This window comes from Sturnus vulgaris, chromosome 23 (genome assembly GCF_052056855.1).
Source record: "Sturnus vulgaris isolate bStuVul1 chromosome 23, bStuVul1.hap1, whole genome shotgun sequence".
In the NCBI taxonomy this organism is placed as follows: domain Eukaryota; kingdom Metazoa; phylum Chordata; class Aves; order Passeriformes; family Sturnidae; genus Sturnus; species Sturnus vulgaris.
The window spans coordinates 9,222,288-9,237,843 of NC_142265.1; the positions used below are offsets into that span (position 1 = coordinate 9,222,288).

At 50.5% G+C, this 15,556-nt stretch overlaps 1 protein-coding gene across 2 annotated transcripts; it reads left to right on the forward strand.

Annotated features, from left to right (window-relative positions):
* Window positions 1–784: 784 nt before the first annotated feature.
* Window positions 785–6,107, forward strand: LOC148221386 (nucleolar pre-ribosomal-associated protein 1-like). 2 transcript variants are annotated; one of them, XM_088178040.1, is made up of 5 exons: window positions 840–1,171; window positions 3,056–3,162; window positions 3,256–3,372; window positions 4,011–5,049; window positions 5,278–6,107. In XM_088178040.1, the coding sequence occupies exons 2-4, from the start codon at window positions 3,157–3,159 to the stop codon at window positions 4,158–4,160; spliced, it is 273 nt and encodes a 90-aa protein (XP_088034166.1). In that variant the 5' UTR covers window positions 840–1,171; window positions 3,056–3,156; the 3' UTR covers window positions 4,161–5,049; window positions 5,278–6,107. The 2 variants fall into 2 exon arrangements, 1 of the variants encoding a protein (XP_088034166.1); XR_015808221.1 differs by lacking the exon at window positions 3,056–3,162 and having other exon boundaries at window positions 785–1,171.
* The last annotated feature ends 9,449 nt before the right edge of the window (window positions 6,108–15,556 follow it).

Here is a 15,556-nt window from a genome sequence, read left to right on the forward strand (position 1 = left end):
TTCGATCGGCGATCGATTGCTAATGCCTGCGGATCGATTAGATCGGCGATCGATTGATCGCGCCTGCCGATCGATTAGATCGGCGATCGATTGCTAATGCCTGCCGATCGATTAGATCGGCGATCGATTGCTAATGCCTGCGGATCGATTAGATCGGCGATCGATTGATCGCGCCTGCCGATCGATTAGATCGGCGATCGATTGCCAATGCCTGCCGATCGATTAGATCGGCGATCGATTGCTCATGCCAGCCGATCGATTGCTAATGCACACTATTTGCACACTCCTTGCACACCCTTTGCACTCATACAGAGGCAGGAGGTTTCTCAGTTCTGGTCGGGGTTTTTTGGGGCGTTCATTCCGGGGGATTTCCTCAAGGATTGGGACACGCCTTGATTCCATCCCTTGCCTGTCTCCCAAGCGCCACCCTGTGGGCAGAGCGCGGTACTGCGCGCCTGCCTCTCCCAAGATGGCGGCTCGGGTGTCGCGCCCCCGACCTTCTAACTCTGGCTGCAAAAGGAGGGTGGCACAGCAAGGAGCCCGCTCGCTCTAGTGGGATGCCTGCGCACGACGCCGACACCGATCCCACGGGTGCGATTTTCGGCGGCGTTTCCAATCGTGCGGACATCTCCTTCAGCCCGCTTCGGCCCGGGGAAGAGGGGCGGGGCCGCCAGCGATGGTGCCGGCGCAGCCCGGGCAGGCTCGGGGCGGAGCCGGGGCTTGGCGAGGCGGGGCACGGAGGTCCCGGGGACGGGACCGGGCGGGGCCGGGGCGGTGCTTTAGGGGCGGTCCCCAGTGGTCCCAGGCGGCACCGGGGGCGGGGCCGGGTGATCCCGGAGCGGTACCGAGCTGTGCTGGGGACGGTGCTGCAGGGGCGGTGCCGGGCCCGCCTCAGGGTGATTGAATGCCCAGAAATCGCCTCCTCTGCCCCGTGCTCACACTGAGCTGCGGGCTGCAGCGTGCTGTCGGAGCTCCGCACACAGCACGGATTTGGGCTTCCCCTCCTCTCAAACCCTCTCCCCCTTCTTCCTCCTCCTCATCTTCCCCTTTTTCCTCTCCCTCCGCCTCGCCCCCCTCCCCGGGCCCCTGACTCCCCCCGGGATCCCCTCCTCCGGAGGCGGCCCTTCCGAACCGACCCCCCCTCCAAGCCCCGGAGCTCGAGACCATTAAGGTAAGCTTTGGAATTGAAATATCAGGATATTCACTGGCCTGAAATTTCAGGATTGTACGATTTTTTCTTGAAGCAGTTGCCTTTGCTGCAGGACTGTGTGGTCACCAGTCTCCTTTCCTGTGACTCTTGTTGAAATTTGCTGTCAGATAACCGGCTAGTAACGAAATATTTGACAGAAATCAATGCTGTGAACGGACTTCACTGCAGCAGTTGATGAAAGAGCAAAGAAAATGTCTGTCGTGTTTACGCACCCCCCCGAGGCTGAATGAATTCTGATACTGTAATAAATCAGTGCAGTTGGTGCCTGCAAAGGTCTTGACATTGATCAAGAAGATATTACTTTGGATTTTTACTTTTTATCAGCGTTTCTTTAATCTGTACTTCAGCACTCTAGCCTTTCATAAGTCTTCTCCGGTTTCCTCTGGCCCTGCAGAGTAGTCCTCTCTGTTATTGTCTGATCCCAGCTTTGATGCAAGGAGGACTTTTTGTCTTGAAAATTAGCATCCCCCTCCGCATATTTAAATTAGTTATTTGACTTTTGAGAAAAAGCTGGTCAGCTCGAAGTCCACCAGACACCAGAGGCTGCTGTTTTTAGCACCTTATTCAAAGAGGACATCCTTTAGTTACCTAAGGAGGGGTAGAGATTTACCCCTAGGAATAAGGAATAAATGCAAGCAGACTGTCCTGCCAAGAAAAAAATCCAGTTACAGTGACTGAATTCGGGTTTAGTTGCCCTTGATCCTTGCAAGGGATTAAAGGCAGGTTCACTTGGTCTCCCAGCAATGAATGTCTCAACCGAAAGCTGCTCAAAATGTGCCGTTTTTCTGATGGTTTTGGATTCTTTTGCCAGGTGGGAACATGGACTGCTTGACTTGTTCCTGTGTCCACTTTCCACTTCAGTCCTTTGCATTTTCTCTGAAGGGAAAGCAGGAACAGGGAAGTTGGGGCAGTTCCGTCAGCAGAAAGGCTGCTAAGAATAGATGGTAAGGACTTACTTTTCTGCACAGTGCCATGTAACTGAAGGCTCGTTTTTGGATTTCACATTCTGTTCCTGCCCGGTTTTGTGAGAGCTGCAGGTGCATTTCTGTTTCCAGACCCTGCCAAAAATAGTCGCTTATATTATAATGAATCCTTTTTCCTTCATGTTTTCTTGCTTGAAATGAATTCCCCTGTCAGACTGATGTGAGCAGCAGTTATTTTTAGAGCTGCTGGTGTTGTACACGGAGTAACTGTAGAACAAATGAGTTGTGATGGCTTCCTTGTATTTGATGTGTGGAGAGGAGCAAAGGCACAGATTCATCCTGTGTAATTGCAGTCGTCCAACGTAGGTGCCAGGGTCGGGAAGCTGGGCAAGGTTTCCTCTCTTGCTGGGCCTTAGGGGGAGGGAGCTGAACCATGGTGTCACTCGGATTCCTTCCTCTTCTCCCTCCTCCTTTCTTGCTTGTAGAGCTGGAGCTCGGGGTCACCGAGTTTGGGTGCTCGCAGTCAGAGCCTGAATTTGGAGAGCAGGAAAGCGGGGGGAAGTTTCTAGGCACGTCAAAGCCTGTCTCTAGGGTGTGGGACTTGTTGGTCTTCCTCACCACCCCCAGCAACTTGCACTTCTCTCTGGACCTTGCTGTGGTCACAGCCCACTGCTCATTTATGTGACTGTTCATCCGTCTGCCTGATTGCTTTAAGTACAAGTAGCCTGATTCAGGTTTAATTTAGCAATGATTTTCCTCTGTTTCATCGGTAGTTTTCTAAAACTCCCCTACAGGCTATTTTGAAGGTGCTTTTTTTTTTTTTAACTGCCTGTGATGATAGAAAGCTGTACGGCCCTCTGAAAGCAGTATAACCTGCTTTCCAGAAATTACAGAAGTAGGATTTTTATTGTCCACTATGCAGCTGAAGTCCCCCTAGTGAGCCTCTTGAACTGAGGGTGAGGAGAGCGGCAGATACGACTCCTCATCAACCTGCTCTTCTTTTCGTTCCTAAAAGAAGGAAGCATGAAGGTAACTATAGAAAAAGATCTGCATCCCTCGGGGTTTTGTATTTTAGGTGTTTTGAGGTTTATTTACACACCTTCTCCTTTGTTTCCTGGACAGGTTTTACGTGACAGTGGAGCGTTTGAGTACACGTGGAAGGAGCTTTCAATTTGGCTGGAGCACTTGGATAATACAAAAGAAGACCAGAAGGAAGCAGTGATTCAGTTTTTGGAAAAGGTAACGGTGTTCAAATCAGCTGGATAAAAAAATGCAAAGAATAGTGTTAGTGGAAACTGGAGGTCTTGTTGCTATTGTTGAGAAACCTGTCAAAGACCAGCGAATGAATTCTGAGAAAAGCCTTGTTTGGGATTCTTTATACGGAGGTGGCATCCTTCTTGTGTTCAGTGGGAGGGCAGCCAAATGATTTGTAGGAAAATGAAATCCAAAAAGATCAGCTGTTATTACAGCATTGTCGGTGTAAGGGTAGAGTGGTGTAGGTGTGGGTAGCTTTGATCTCCTCTTTAGGTGCCAACATTATCAGAGCTCAGTAGATGGTGGTCCTTGACAAGGAAAGGTGACACTTGCTGTTTACTCTTCAGGATGTTGAATGCCCAGTGCTTTGCCTCCACTGTGGTCTGCCCAGGTACTCGGTGTGTGGTCGCAGTCTAGGTGCCAAGTTGTGGTGGGTTTTTGTTTTTCCATCAGTGTGGCCTGTAGAGCAGGAACTGTAGACAGAATCCTGCAGAAGTGCTATGGAAGTTGTCCTCATAAAAGCTGCCCAGCTTTCAGCACGTGGTCGTTCTCAGTACCGTGTGGTTCCCCTGCACTTGCCAGCCAGCAGGTGCACTTACCTTTCTCCCCACCTTTGCTGACAGATCCTGCTGAAGCTGGTGACCAACCCCTGTCCCTACACTGACAAGGCAGCAGACCTGGTTCAGGCAGCCAGCACGCTCCAGGTGGCTCTGTTTAAACAGGACTCTGATAACATCAGCATCCCCGTCTCTCACATTGATGGTATGTGGTAACCTGTCAACATCCCAACTCCATGACTTGGGGATACACTTTCTAGCCCTAATCAGCAAACTGGGGATGGATAACTCTGGCAATCCTGTTAAGTAAGGGCCCTCCAGGATTCAGCTCTCCACGTGTTCTTGGTATCAGAAGTCGAAGTGGAATTGCCAAGTTGCCGCTTTACCTCTGAAAGTAATTTCTGCCGTGGCTGTGCCACTTGAACGGTATTTGAAATCTCTCTTCATGCTCTTGCAGCAGCGTTTTTGAACTCAAATGGAAATCTAGCCCTTCTGCCTGGGACTGTTGACAGAGTCATGGAATCCCAGAGTGGTTTGGCCGGCAAGGCTCCTTAAATCTCATCCAGTTCCAGCCCTGCCATGAACAGGGACACCTTTCAGTAGCCCGGGCTGCTCCAAGCCCCAGTGTCCTGCCTGGCTTTGGACACATCCAGGGATCCAGGAGCAGCCGCAGCTGCTCCGTGCTGGACAGCAGCATTGAAAGGCAGAGTGAAGGTTCAGCTGTAATTTAGGGGTTGCACTTAACGTTGTATTGTGTGACAAATGTGGCTTTCATCCTTTTTTTAAATTTTTTTTTTTTTAATTAAAAAGAATTAAAAAGATGCCTTGTATTCCTGGAGTGTTGCATTCTACGTCTGTTGTTTTTCCTGTTAGTCTGGATTCTTGCTTTGATGTTTTTCTTCACTTATTAGATGTCCTGGATATGGTGGATGTCCTGCTCGAGGACAGTGATGGCTTTGATGAAGAAGTTGGGTTCTCTTTAAATGAAGACGTGATCATTTCCCTTCAGTGCTGTTGTCCCTGCTGCATTAGAAGCCAGGAATGAACAAGTCCACGTGGGCCTGGATGCTGATCCCTCTTGCTGGTCCATGACAGCATGTGACAGGTGAGATTTCCAGGTGTCTGATTTAGCAGGAAACTGGTTTGTTCCTTCTTGTGAGGAGGCTCATTGGCTTTGCATGGGCAAAGCCACTCCACGTTTTCCATCTAGGAACAGAGCTGGGGAGCTGTTTTAAAACAGAGTCCCAGAGGTAAACAGCTTGGCTCGGTATTTCTGTGTGGGAATAGAAGAATATCTGTGTCTTCTGATTTTTCTCTCGTCTTTCTTCCACAGGTGTTTTTGTATTCCTGACTTGGGTTTCCATCGGGGACACGTGGCTTGGAGCTCAGGAGCCGGATCTGTTCCTTGCCCACGGCAGATTGGTCTGCACTAGTGCAGGTGAGGAATTACAGGACGGCTTGGGAACTCGGAAACAAGGAGAAGCAAGTCTTATGTGTCTTTGCAAAAAGATTTGGCTACCACAGGGCATTAATTCAGGGAGTTAAGACTTCATCTTTAACGTTCTGTGCTCTGCCAGCATCACTGCGAGCCCTGAAAGCCTCCTGAGCTGTTCTCATACAGACCTATCTTGTTTGGTCAAAAAAAAAATCTTAGTTTAGTTTCGTCCAAGAAAAGTTACTACTCTGTGCGAGCTCATGGGGAAGCTTTTATTCGGCATCTCTCAGTGGGACATTGAAAGTCCAACTTCCCATTTCTTGCACAGTCTGAGAGGCAGTATTACTTTCTATCATTTTTATCACAGGCATTTTAAACTTTTTGAGGAACCGGCAGGACTGTTTGTGCGGAGGCGTGCGGTTCACAGCCATCCTCTGTCCAACGTAGGATGGGAAAAAAAGGCTGGAGAGCTTCCTACAAGGGGCTGTAAGTGCAAATGACCAGGAGCCCGGGGTTTAGTCATGATGATTTAGTATTTCTTAAAAGACTCTGATTGATTTCATGATGCCAAAACCAGTATGGATAGAAGACTGAAGTCGGGAATCACGATGGTCTCCTTGGGTTTAAAAAGCTTTAATGGTGTTTCAAGACATTTGTATGAGACCTGGTTTGTTTTTTCTTACCCTTTTATTCAATCAAAAAAAAAAAAAAAAAAAAAAAGCCTTGATCCATCACTGCTGCTGTGATGTGTGACAAATGCCTGTCCTCCCTCCACGTGGAACAGGTGAGAGGTGGAACTGAAGCCCAAAGAGTTTTCTGCCCACTGATAATATGTGAGTCATATTGGGAATTCTCTGCAGAATGGCAACAGTTGTTCTTGAATTTGGCCATGAGGGGAGTGGAACATGGCAGCCCGGGTCTGAGAAGGTGCAGTGCCAGAAGGAGAAGCTTTGAAATGTAAATCAGGATTGATTCAGGTGACTCGCGACCGCGTGCTGTGCCCAGGTCCTTAGTAGAAATACTGTGCAGGGAAAAGCCAGAGCTGCCTGTGCTATGAGCTGAATTTTTTATTGGGGGGGGGGGGGGGGGGGGCGGTGTGTGAAATAAGAATGAGGTGCAAATGAGGGAATTGCTTGTGTGTGTGAATATTCTTGTCCTAAAGGAGCGCTGCCCGGTGCTCCTCCCTTCCTGTGCCCCTCTCCTGGTGAGCCTCTGTCCTGCTGGCCGTGCCTCTCTGTCTCCGTGCCTGTGCTGCTCCTTGCCCGTCTTTGCCCGCCCCGCACGGGCTGTGCTCGCTTCCTCTCTGGCTCCTGGGTTCCCTCTTTGTCATGGTACCCCTCAGTCCTTGCTGTGTGTTTGGCACTCTCTGTCTTTTCTCCGTCCTTCTCTGTGCCTCTGTGGTGCTCCCTGTGCCGTTGTTTCCCGTGGGATCCTTGTGTCCCGGTCACTGTCTGTCCTAGGGTGATGTTATGGTGTTTCTATCTCCAATCATGTGTCCTGATTATGTTTGGTATTATGTCCTGTGCTTCCAGGACTGACTCTGAGAGTGAAGCTTTGTTTTGTCTTGTTATCAGCCGGCTCACCTCCCCCATGGTCTATGTTTAGGAGAGGTTTTAGGAGAGGTTTTAGCTCGGTTTGCTTGCTTGCTTGCTTGCCTGCTTGCTTGCTTGCTTGCTTGCTTGCCTGCTTGCTTGCCTGCTTGCTCGCTTCTGCCTCTTTTTCTTTCCTTCGCTTTGCCCTTGCTTTTTTCTTATTAGTTAGTTCAGCTAGGCAGTCCAACTTTTTCCCTGGACTGTTTTCTCTTCCACCCCGTCCCCTCCCTCTCCTGGATACCATCTGAACCTGTTCCGGACGGGGACCTGGGAAACCCCAAGAAACACCGGGAGTCTACACTCTGTCACCTGCAGCAGCCATTCCCAAGCGCCAGAGACTGATAACTGGGCGACCACTCGCCAGAGAGACTGAACTCGTCATCCCTTCAGAACGGTGAAAGAGTTTTTTGTCAGCTGGTGTTGTCTTTTTTCCCTGTGCTGGGGAGTGTCTTGCTTGTTAAATAAAGAGGTTTTTTTCTCCCACTCTTCTCCGAGGAAATTCTTCCCGAACCCGATGGGGTGGGGGGGAGGAGTCGTGGGGTTTGCTGTCTGGGGGCTCCTTCTGGAGGTTTTCCCCCAAATTTGCCCAAAACCAGGACACTGTCCCTGTTCATTTTTAATCCCTCCCTCTTGTGCTGCCCATCCAGCATGCCAGGGGTTTCTTTTCGTTTTTTGGTTATTTTTCGTTTTCATTTTTCTTCTTCTTTTTTTTTGGTGGGGGTTCCATTTCATCGTGCACCTTGATGTTGATTTTCTTCCCGTGTCCTCTCTGCTGCCCCTCCTCCTTTCTGCCCCTTGTCCCCTGTGTCTGCAGGGCTGGGGAGGAACTTCAGCCCTTGTGGGGGTTGCCCTCCCTTTTCTGGTGTCAGCAGAGTCACTTTCTGTGGGATGGACACATGGGAGGGGTTGCAGTCAAGTGCCCTGCTGCTGTCCAGGGCAGTTGGAGTCGTTCTGTGCCTTCTTTGGGGTGAGGAAAAAAGGCTGAGGGGGGCTCCGACGTGGTTTGGGGCACCCCAAGGTCCCTGGGAGAGGGAGCCGGGCTGCGCTGGAGGAGCAGGTGAGTCGGGCATGGGGGGGGTCATGGTGGGTGCCAGAACATTGAGAGGGAGGGGTGGGTGTAGAATGCATGAAAAACAGAACCTTAAAAAACAGCTAAATATAGTCTAAAAGGAATGTTTTATTGGTTTGTGTTTGGATAGAGGTAGGGTTTTTTTATAGATACTGTAAATATAAAAGATAAAGAATAAAAATATATAAGCAAATATAAGAAACCAATATATAAATATATTACATTACATTATATTTTGTTATGAAAATAGAAATATATAAATATTTAGACTTTAAAAGGAATGTTTTATTGTTTTTTATTTGGTTAGAGGAGGGTTTTTAATAAATAATATAAATAATATTGGCAAAAATATACAAATATGCAAAAATAGATACTGACATAAAATTATTATAACTATATATGCATATATATATGTAAGTATAAATCTATAGAAATAAATATAAATATAAAATACATGTATGTAGTATGTAATATAAATAATTTATCGATTTTAATATGTTATATTAAATAGTATGTTATAATAGAATGTAAATAGCATCTAGTATATTAATATACTAGTAAAAACTACATTAAATAGTATATAAATATAGAATACACAATATAGACATATAAATCTACAGATATAAATATGAAAACTAAATAGAAAAATATATTCAAATAGAATTTAAAATAATGGAGTTTTTTGTTTCTATTTGGTTAGAGGCAGAGCTTTTAAATAAATAATATTAAAAACTATGAACCTACAAATATAGATGGATATAGATAAAATAGAAATAACATTAGTAATATAAATCTATGTATATAATGAATAATAAAATAATATTGTATATATGATAAATAGAATAGCAATTAAATTGAATATATGAAATATGTCTAGATTATGACTATAAATTAAATATTAAAAAATAGATGATTTCTATATATAAAAGGGTTTTTTTTTCATTTGGTCAGAGGCAGGGCATTTTTAGTTTGGGTCGGGGTTTTTTTGGGGCGTTCATTGAGAGGATTTTATGACGGGTGGGGACTCTGGTGCTTGGAACTCTCTCCCTTCTCTGTCTGTCCCTGACAGGGCGGCAGTGCCGGGCTGAGTTGGGCGGCAGTGCTGCCGCCGTGTGGACACAGGCGGGTACTGCACCGTGCCCCTCTCAGGATGGCGGAAGGGCCCGCGGGCCGGGACCCAGCCCTGCGGCAGCGCTCAAGATGGCGGCCTCTCTAGGACCCCGGCGGATAGGCGTCTACGTAAAACGCCTGCCCGCGCCCGCCGGCGCCCTCACGCCCGCGGCACCGCGGACCGCGCGGCCGTTGTCGGCACGCTCTGATACGTCCGGGAAAATTGTCGGCGAGCGGATCGGCGTCGGCGATGTAATCAGGCATCTTATGCCTACACACCGGGGTCCTGATTTTTTCCCGCCCTTTCTGCCGCCATTTTGGGAAGGTCAGGCGGGGTGCCGCCCGAGGCGCCATTTTGAGAGTGCGGACACACTCAAGATGGCGGCCACTCTAGGACCCCGGCGGATAGGCGTTTACATAAAACGCCTGCCCGCGCCCGCCGCGCCTTCACGCCCGCGGCACCGCGGACCGCGCGGCCGTTGTCGGCACGCTCTGAAACGTCCGGGAAAATTGGCGACGAGCGGATCGGCGTCGGCGATGTAATCAGGCATCTTATGCCTACACACCGGGGTCCTGATTTTTTCCCGCCCTTTCTGCCGCCATTTTGGGAAGGTCAGGCGGGGTGCCGCCCGAGGCGCCATTTTGAGAGTGCGGACACACTCAAGATGGCGGCCTCTCTAGGACCCCGGCGGATAGGCGTCTACGTAAAACGCCTGCCCGCGCCCGCCGCGCCCTCACGCCCGCGGCACCGCGGACCGCGCGGCCGTTGTCGGCACGCTCTGATACGTCCGGGAAAATTGTCGGCGAGCGGATCGGCGTCGGCGATGTAATCAGGCATCTTATGCCTACACACCGGGGTCCTGATTTTTTCCCGCCCTTTCTGCCGCCATTTTGGGAAGGTCAGGCGGGGTGCCGCCCGAGCCGCCATTTTGAGAGTGCGGACACTCTCAAGATGGCGGCCTCTCTAGGACCCCGGCGGATAGGCGTTTACATAAAACGCCTGCCCGCGCCCGCCGGCGCCCTCACGCCCGCGGCACCGCGGACCGCGCGGCCGTTGTCGGCACGCTCTGAAACGTCCGGGAAAATTGTCGGCGAGCGGATCGGCGTCGGCGATGTAATCAGGCATCTTATGCCTACACACCGGGGTCCTGATTTTTTCCCGCCCTTTCTGCCGCCATTTTGGGAAGGTCAGGCGGGGTGCCGCCCGAGGCGCCATTTTGAGAGTCCCGACACGCTCAAGATGGCGGCCTCTCTAGGACCCCGGCGGATAGGCGTCTACATAAAACGCCTGCCCGCGTTCGCCGGCATAAAAATAAATATGCATAAATATAAACATGCACAAACGTTAACCTGCATAGATATAAACATAAACATAAACATAATCATAAACATAATCATAAACATGCAAAACAATAATAATAAATATAAATATAAACATAATTAGAAATAGAAATACAAACATTAATAAAATCAGTGAGAAATGGGGTAAAATCAGTGAGAAATGGGGGGGAAAACCCATGAAAAATGATGGAAAAATCAGAGAGAAATGGGGGAAAAATCGGTGAGGAATGGGGAAAAAGATCAACGAAAAATTGGGAAAAATCAGTCAGAAGTGGGGGATAAAAATCAGTGAGAAATGGGGAAAAAAATCAGTGATTAATGGGCGGGAAAATGCATGAAAAATGGGGGGAATAATTCCGAGAGAAATGGGGGCAAATATCAGTGACAAATGGGGGGGAAAATCAGGAAATATCCATGAAAATTGGGGGAAACATCCATGAAAAATGGCGGAAAAAATCAGTGAGAAATGGGGAAAAATGGGGAAAAAGGAGTGATAAACGGGGGAAAAAAATCAGTGAGAAATGGGGAAAAATGGGGAAAAAATCCACGAAAAATGGGGGGAAAAATCCATGAAAAATCAACGGAAAAATCAGTGAGAAATGGGGAAAACATCATGGTGAAATGGGGAAAAAATCAGAGAGAAATGGGGAAAAATCATTGAAAAATGGGGGATAAAAATCAGTGAGAAATGGGGGGGAAATGGGGAAAAACATCAGTGAGAAATGGGGAAAAAAATCTTTGATAAATTGGGGCAAAAATCATTGAGAAATGGGGAAAAAAATCAGTGAGAAATGGGGAAAATTTGGGAAAAATCCACGAAAATTGCGGGAAAAAATGCTTGAAAAATTGGGGAAAAAAATCCGAGAGAAAATCCCCGGGAATCCCCGGGAAAATCCCCCCGGAATCCCCGAGAAAATCCCCCGGAATTCCCCGGGAAAATCCCCCTGAATTCCCCGAGAAACTCATCCCGGAATCCCCGTGATAATCCGTCCGCTATCCCCGAGAAAATCCCCCAGGAATCCCCCAGAAAATCTCCCCGAAATCCCCGGGATAATCTCCCCGGAATCCCCGAGAAAATCCGCCCCGAATCCCCTGGAAGATTCCCCCGGAATCCCCGAGAAAATCCCCCCAGATTCCCCGGAAAATCCCCCCGGAATACTCTGCAATATCCCCCCGGAATCCCCTGGATAATCCCCCCGGAATCCCCGAGAAAATCCCCCCGGAATTCCCCGGGAAAATCCCCCCGGAATTCCCCGGGAAAATCCCCCGGGAATCCCCGAGAAAATCCCCCCGGAATCCCCGAGAAAATCCCCCCGGAATTCCTCGGGAAAATCGCCCCGGAATACTCGGGAAAATCCCCCCGGAATCCCCGGGGAAATCCCCACGGAATCCCCGAGAAAACCCCCCCGAAATACTCGGGAAAATCCCCCCGGAATCCCCGAGAATATCCCCCCGGAATATTCGGGAAAATCCTCCCGGAATCCCCGAGAAAATCCACCCGGTATCTCCGGGAAAATCCTCCCGAAATCCTCGAGAAAATCCCCCCGGAATCCACGTGAAAATCCCCCCGGAATACTCGGCAAAATCCCCCCGGAATCCCCGAGAAAATCCCCCCGGATTCCCCGGGAAAATCGCCCCGGAAAACCCGAGAAATTCTTCCAGGAATTCCCTGGGAAAATCCCTCCGGAATCCCCATGAAAATCCCCCGGAATCCCCGCGAATATCCCCCCGGAATCCCCGGGAAAATCCCCATGAATTCCCCGGGAAAATAATCTCGGAATCCCCGAGGAAATCTCCCCGGAATCACCGAGATAATGGCCCCGGAATACCCGAGAACATCCCCCGGAATTGCCCGAGAAAATCATCCCGTAATCCCCGAGGAAATCCCCCCGGAACACTCGGGAAAATCCCCCCGGAATTCCTCGTAAAATCACCCCGGATACCCCGGGAAAATCCCTCCGGAATCCCCCGAAAAATTCCCCCCGGAATACTCGGGAAAATCCCCCCGGAATCCCCTGGAAAAACCCCCCGGAATCCCCTGGATAATCCCCCCGGAATCCCCGAGAAAATCCCCCCGGATTCCCCTGAAAATCCCTCGGAATTCCCCGGGGAAATCCTCCCGGAATCCACGAGAAAATCCGCCCGGAATTCCCGGGAAAATCCTCCAGAAATCCCCGAGAAAATCCCCCGGAGTCCCCGGGAAAATCAACCCGGAGTCCGATGGAAAATCCCCCCGGAATCCCCGAGAAAATCCCCCGGAATTCCCCTGGAAAATTCCCCCGGACTCCCCGAGAAATTCCTCCCGGAATCCCCGGGAAAATCCCCCCGGAATCCAGGCGAAAATCCCCCAGAAATCCCCGTGAAAGCCCCCCCGGAATCCCCAAGAAAATCTCCCCGGAATCCCCGAGAAAATTCGCCCGTAATACTCGGGAAAATATGCCCGGAATCCCCTGGAAAATCCCCCCGGAATCCCCTGGAAAATCCCCCCGGAATCCCCGACAAAATCCCCCCGGAATCCCCGGAAAATGCCCCCCGAATCCCCGGGATACTCACCCCGAGATCCCCGGGAAAATCCCCTGGAATTACCAGGGAAAATCCCCCCGCAATCCCAGGGAAAATCCCCCCAGAATCCCCGCGAAAATCGGCCCCGAATCCCCTGGAAAATTCCCCCGGAATCCCCGGAAAATCCCCCAGGAATCCCCGGGAAAATCCCCCAGGTATCCCCGAGAAAATCCCCCTGGAATCCCCTGGATAATCCCCATGGAATCCCTTGGAAAATCCCCCAGGAATCCCCGAGAAAATATGCCCGGAATCCCCTGGAAAATCCCCCTGGAATCGCGGGGAAAATCCCCCCGGATTTCCCGGGAAAAATCCCCCCGGAATCCCCGATAAAATCTCCCCGGAATCCCTGAGAAAATCCCCCCGGAATCCGCGAGAAAATATGCCCAGAATCCCCGATAAAATCCCCCCGGAATCCCCGGGAATATCCCCCAGGAATCGCCGATAAAATCCCCCCGGAATCCCCCAGAAAATCCCCCCGGAATTCCGCGGGAAAATCCCCCCGGAATCCCCGAGAAAAACCTCCCGGAATCCCCGCGAAAATAGCCCCAGACTCCCCGGCATAATCCCCACGAAATCCCCTGGAAAATCCCCCCGGAATTCCCGGGAAAATCCCCCCGGAATCCCCGAGAAAATCCCCCGGAATTCCTCGTAAAATCCCCCTGGAATCCCCGGGAAAATCCCTCCGGACTCCCCGAAAAAATCCCCCGGAATACTCGGGAAAATCCCCCGGGAATCCCCGAGAAAATCCCCATGGAATTTCCCGGGAAAATCACCCCGGAATCCCCGAGAAAATTCTCCCGAAATACTCGGCAAAATCCCCCAGGAATCCACGGAAAATTCCCCGGAATCCAGGAGAAAATACCCCGGAATCCCCATGAAAATCCCCCCGGAATCTCCGAGAGAATCCCCCGGTATCCCCGCGAATATCCCCCCGGAATCCCCGGGAAAATCCCCATGACTTCCCCGGGAAAATAATCTCGGAATCCCCGAGAAAATCTCCCCGGAATCACCGAGATAATGGCCCCGGAATACCCGAGAACATCCCCCGGAATTGCCCGAGAAAATCATCCCGTAATCCCCGAGGAAATCCCCCCGGAACACTCGGGAAAATCCCCCCGGAATTCCTCGTAAAATCACCCCGGATACCCCGGGAAAATCCCTCCGGAATCCCCCGAAAAAATCCCCCCGGAATACTCGGGAAAATCCCCCCGGAATACTCCTGAAAATCCTCCCGGAATTCCCGAGAAAATCCCCCGGAATTCCCTGAGAAAATCGCCCCGGAATCCCAGTGAAAATCCCCCCGGAATCCCCGTGAAAATCCCCCCGGAATCCTCGGGAAAATCCCCCAGGAATCCCCTGGAAAATCCCCATGGAATCCCTTGGAAAATCCCCCAGGAATCCCCGAGAAAATATGCCCGGCATCCCCTGGAAAATCCCCCTGGAATCGCGGGGAAAATCCCCCCGGATTTCCCGGGAAAAATCCCCCCGGAATCCCCCAGAAAATCTCCCCGGAATCCGCGAGAAAATATGCCCAGAATCCCCGATAAAATCCCCCCGGAATCCCCGGGAATATCCCCCAGGAACCCCCGATAAAATCCCCCCGGAATCCCCCAGAAAATCCCCCCGGAATCCCCTGGAAAATCCCCCCGGAATTCCCGAGAAAATCCCCCGGAATCCCCGGAAAATCCCCGCGGAATTCCGGTCCATTTCTGTAGGAGAATAGTTTGTAAGGATAGTGCAGAAGGCACTAGTTGCCAACGAGTTACAGCTGTACTGACTAGCAAGGAGTGGAAACAGCCTTGCCTGCCCAGTGAGGCTGGTTGTTATAAAAGCGTGGGTCAGCTGGCTGCCAGTTTCACTAAGCACAGCTCCAGCTGGAGGTGCAGAGCCTGCTGCAGTGTGGGCTGGAGCCTGCTGGCTGTGCTGCGAGGAGGAAGGGACACGTGGCCGTGCAAGGGATGGACAAGGTGAGAGGATGCTGTGTGTGGGACAGACAGGCTCAGGTGGCTGGGGAAGGGACAGGCTGGGGTTTAGCCAGTCGTACAGAGGAGAGGAGGAGTCGGGGCTGTGTGGAGCTGCCTGTGAGAAAAGGAGTCAGAGTTGCCTCAAAGAAATCTGTGGAGAGAAGGCATGAAAAGTGTGTAATGAAAGACTAATGTTGGTGCCTGTCATGTCTGTCTTGATATAATTGCTACACGTTTTCTCGGAATGCTTGAATTTAGACATAAAATGAAAACTTTATTGTAAGAAAGGAATGCATTTCTCACCAAAGTGGTGTAGGGTGGGGGATCACAACTCACAGATGGCCTGGAAGCGGAACGGCCACAGGGGTTACTGTAACTGGGCCTCCAGTACCAAAGCCCCAGTGGGTTTAAAGGCTAGAGCTGGGCTGGGATTAGCACGGGCTATGCAGCTGGGCTCATGCACAGGTCTGTCAGCACTCCTACCCGAGGACAGTCCCTCACCTAGGGAGAGGTTCTAGGCCTGGAGATGAGGCTGAGTT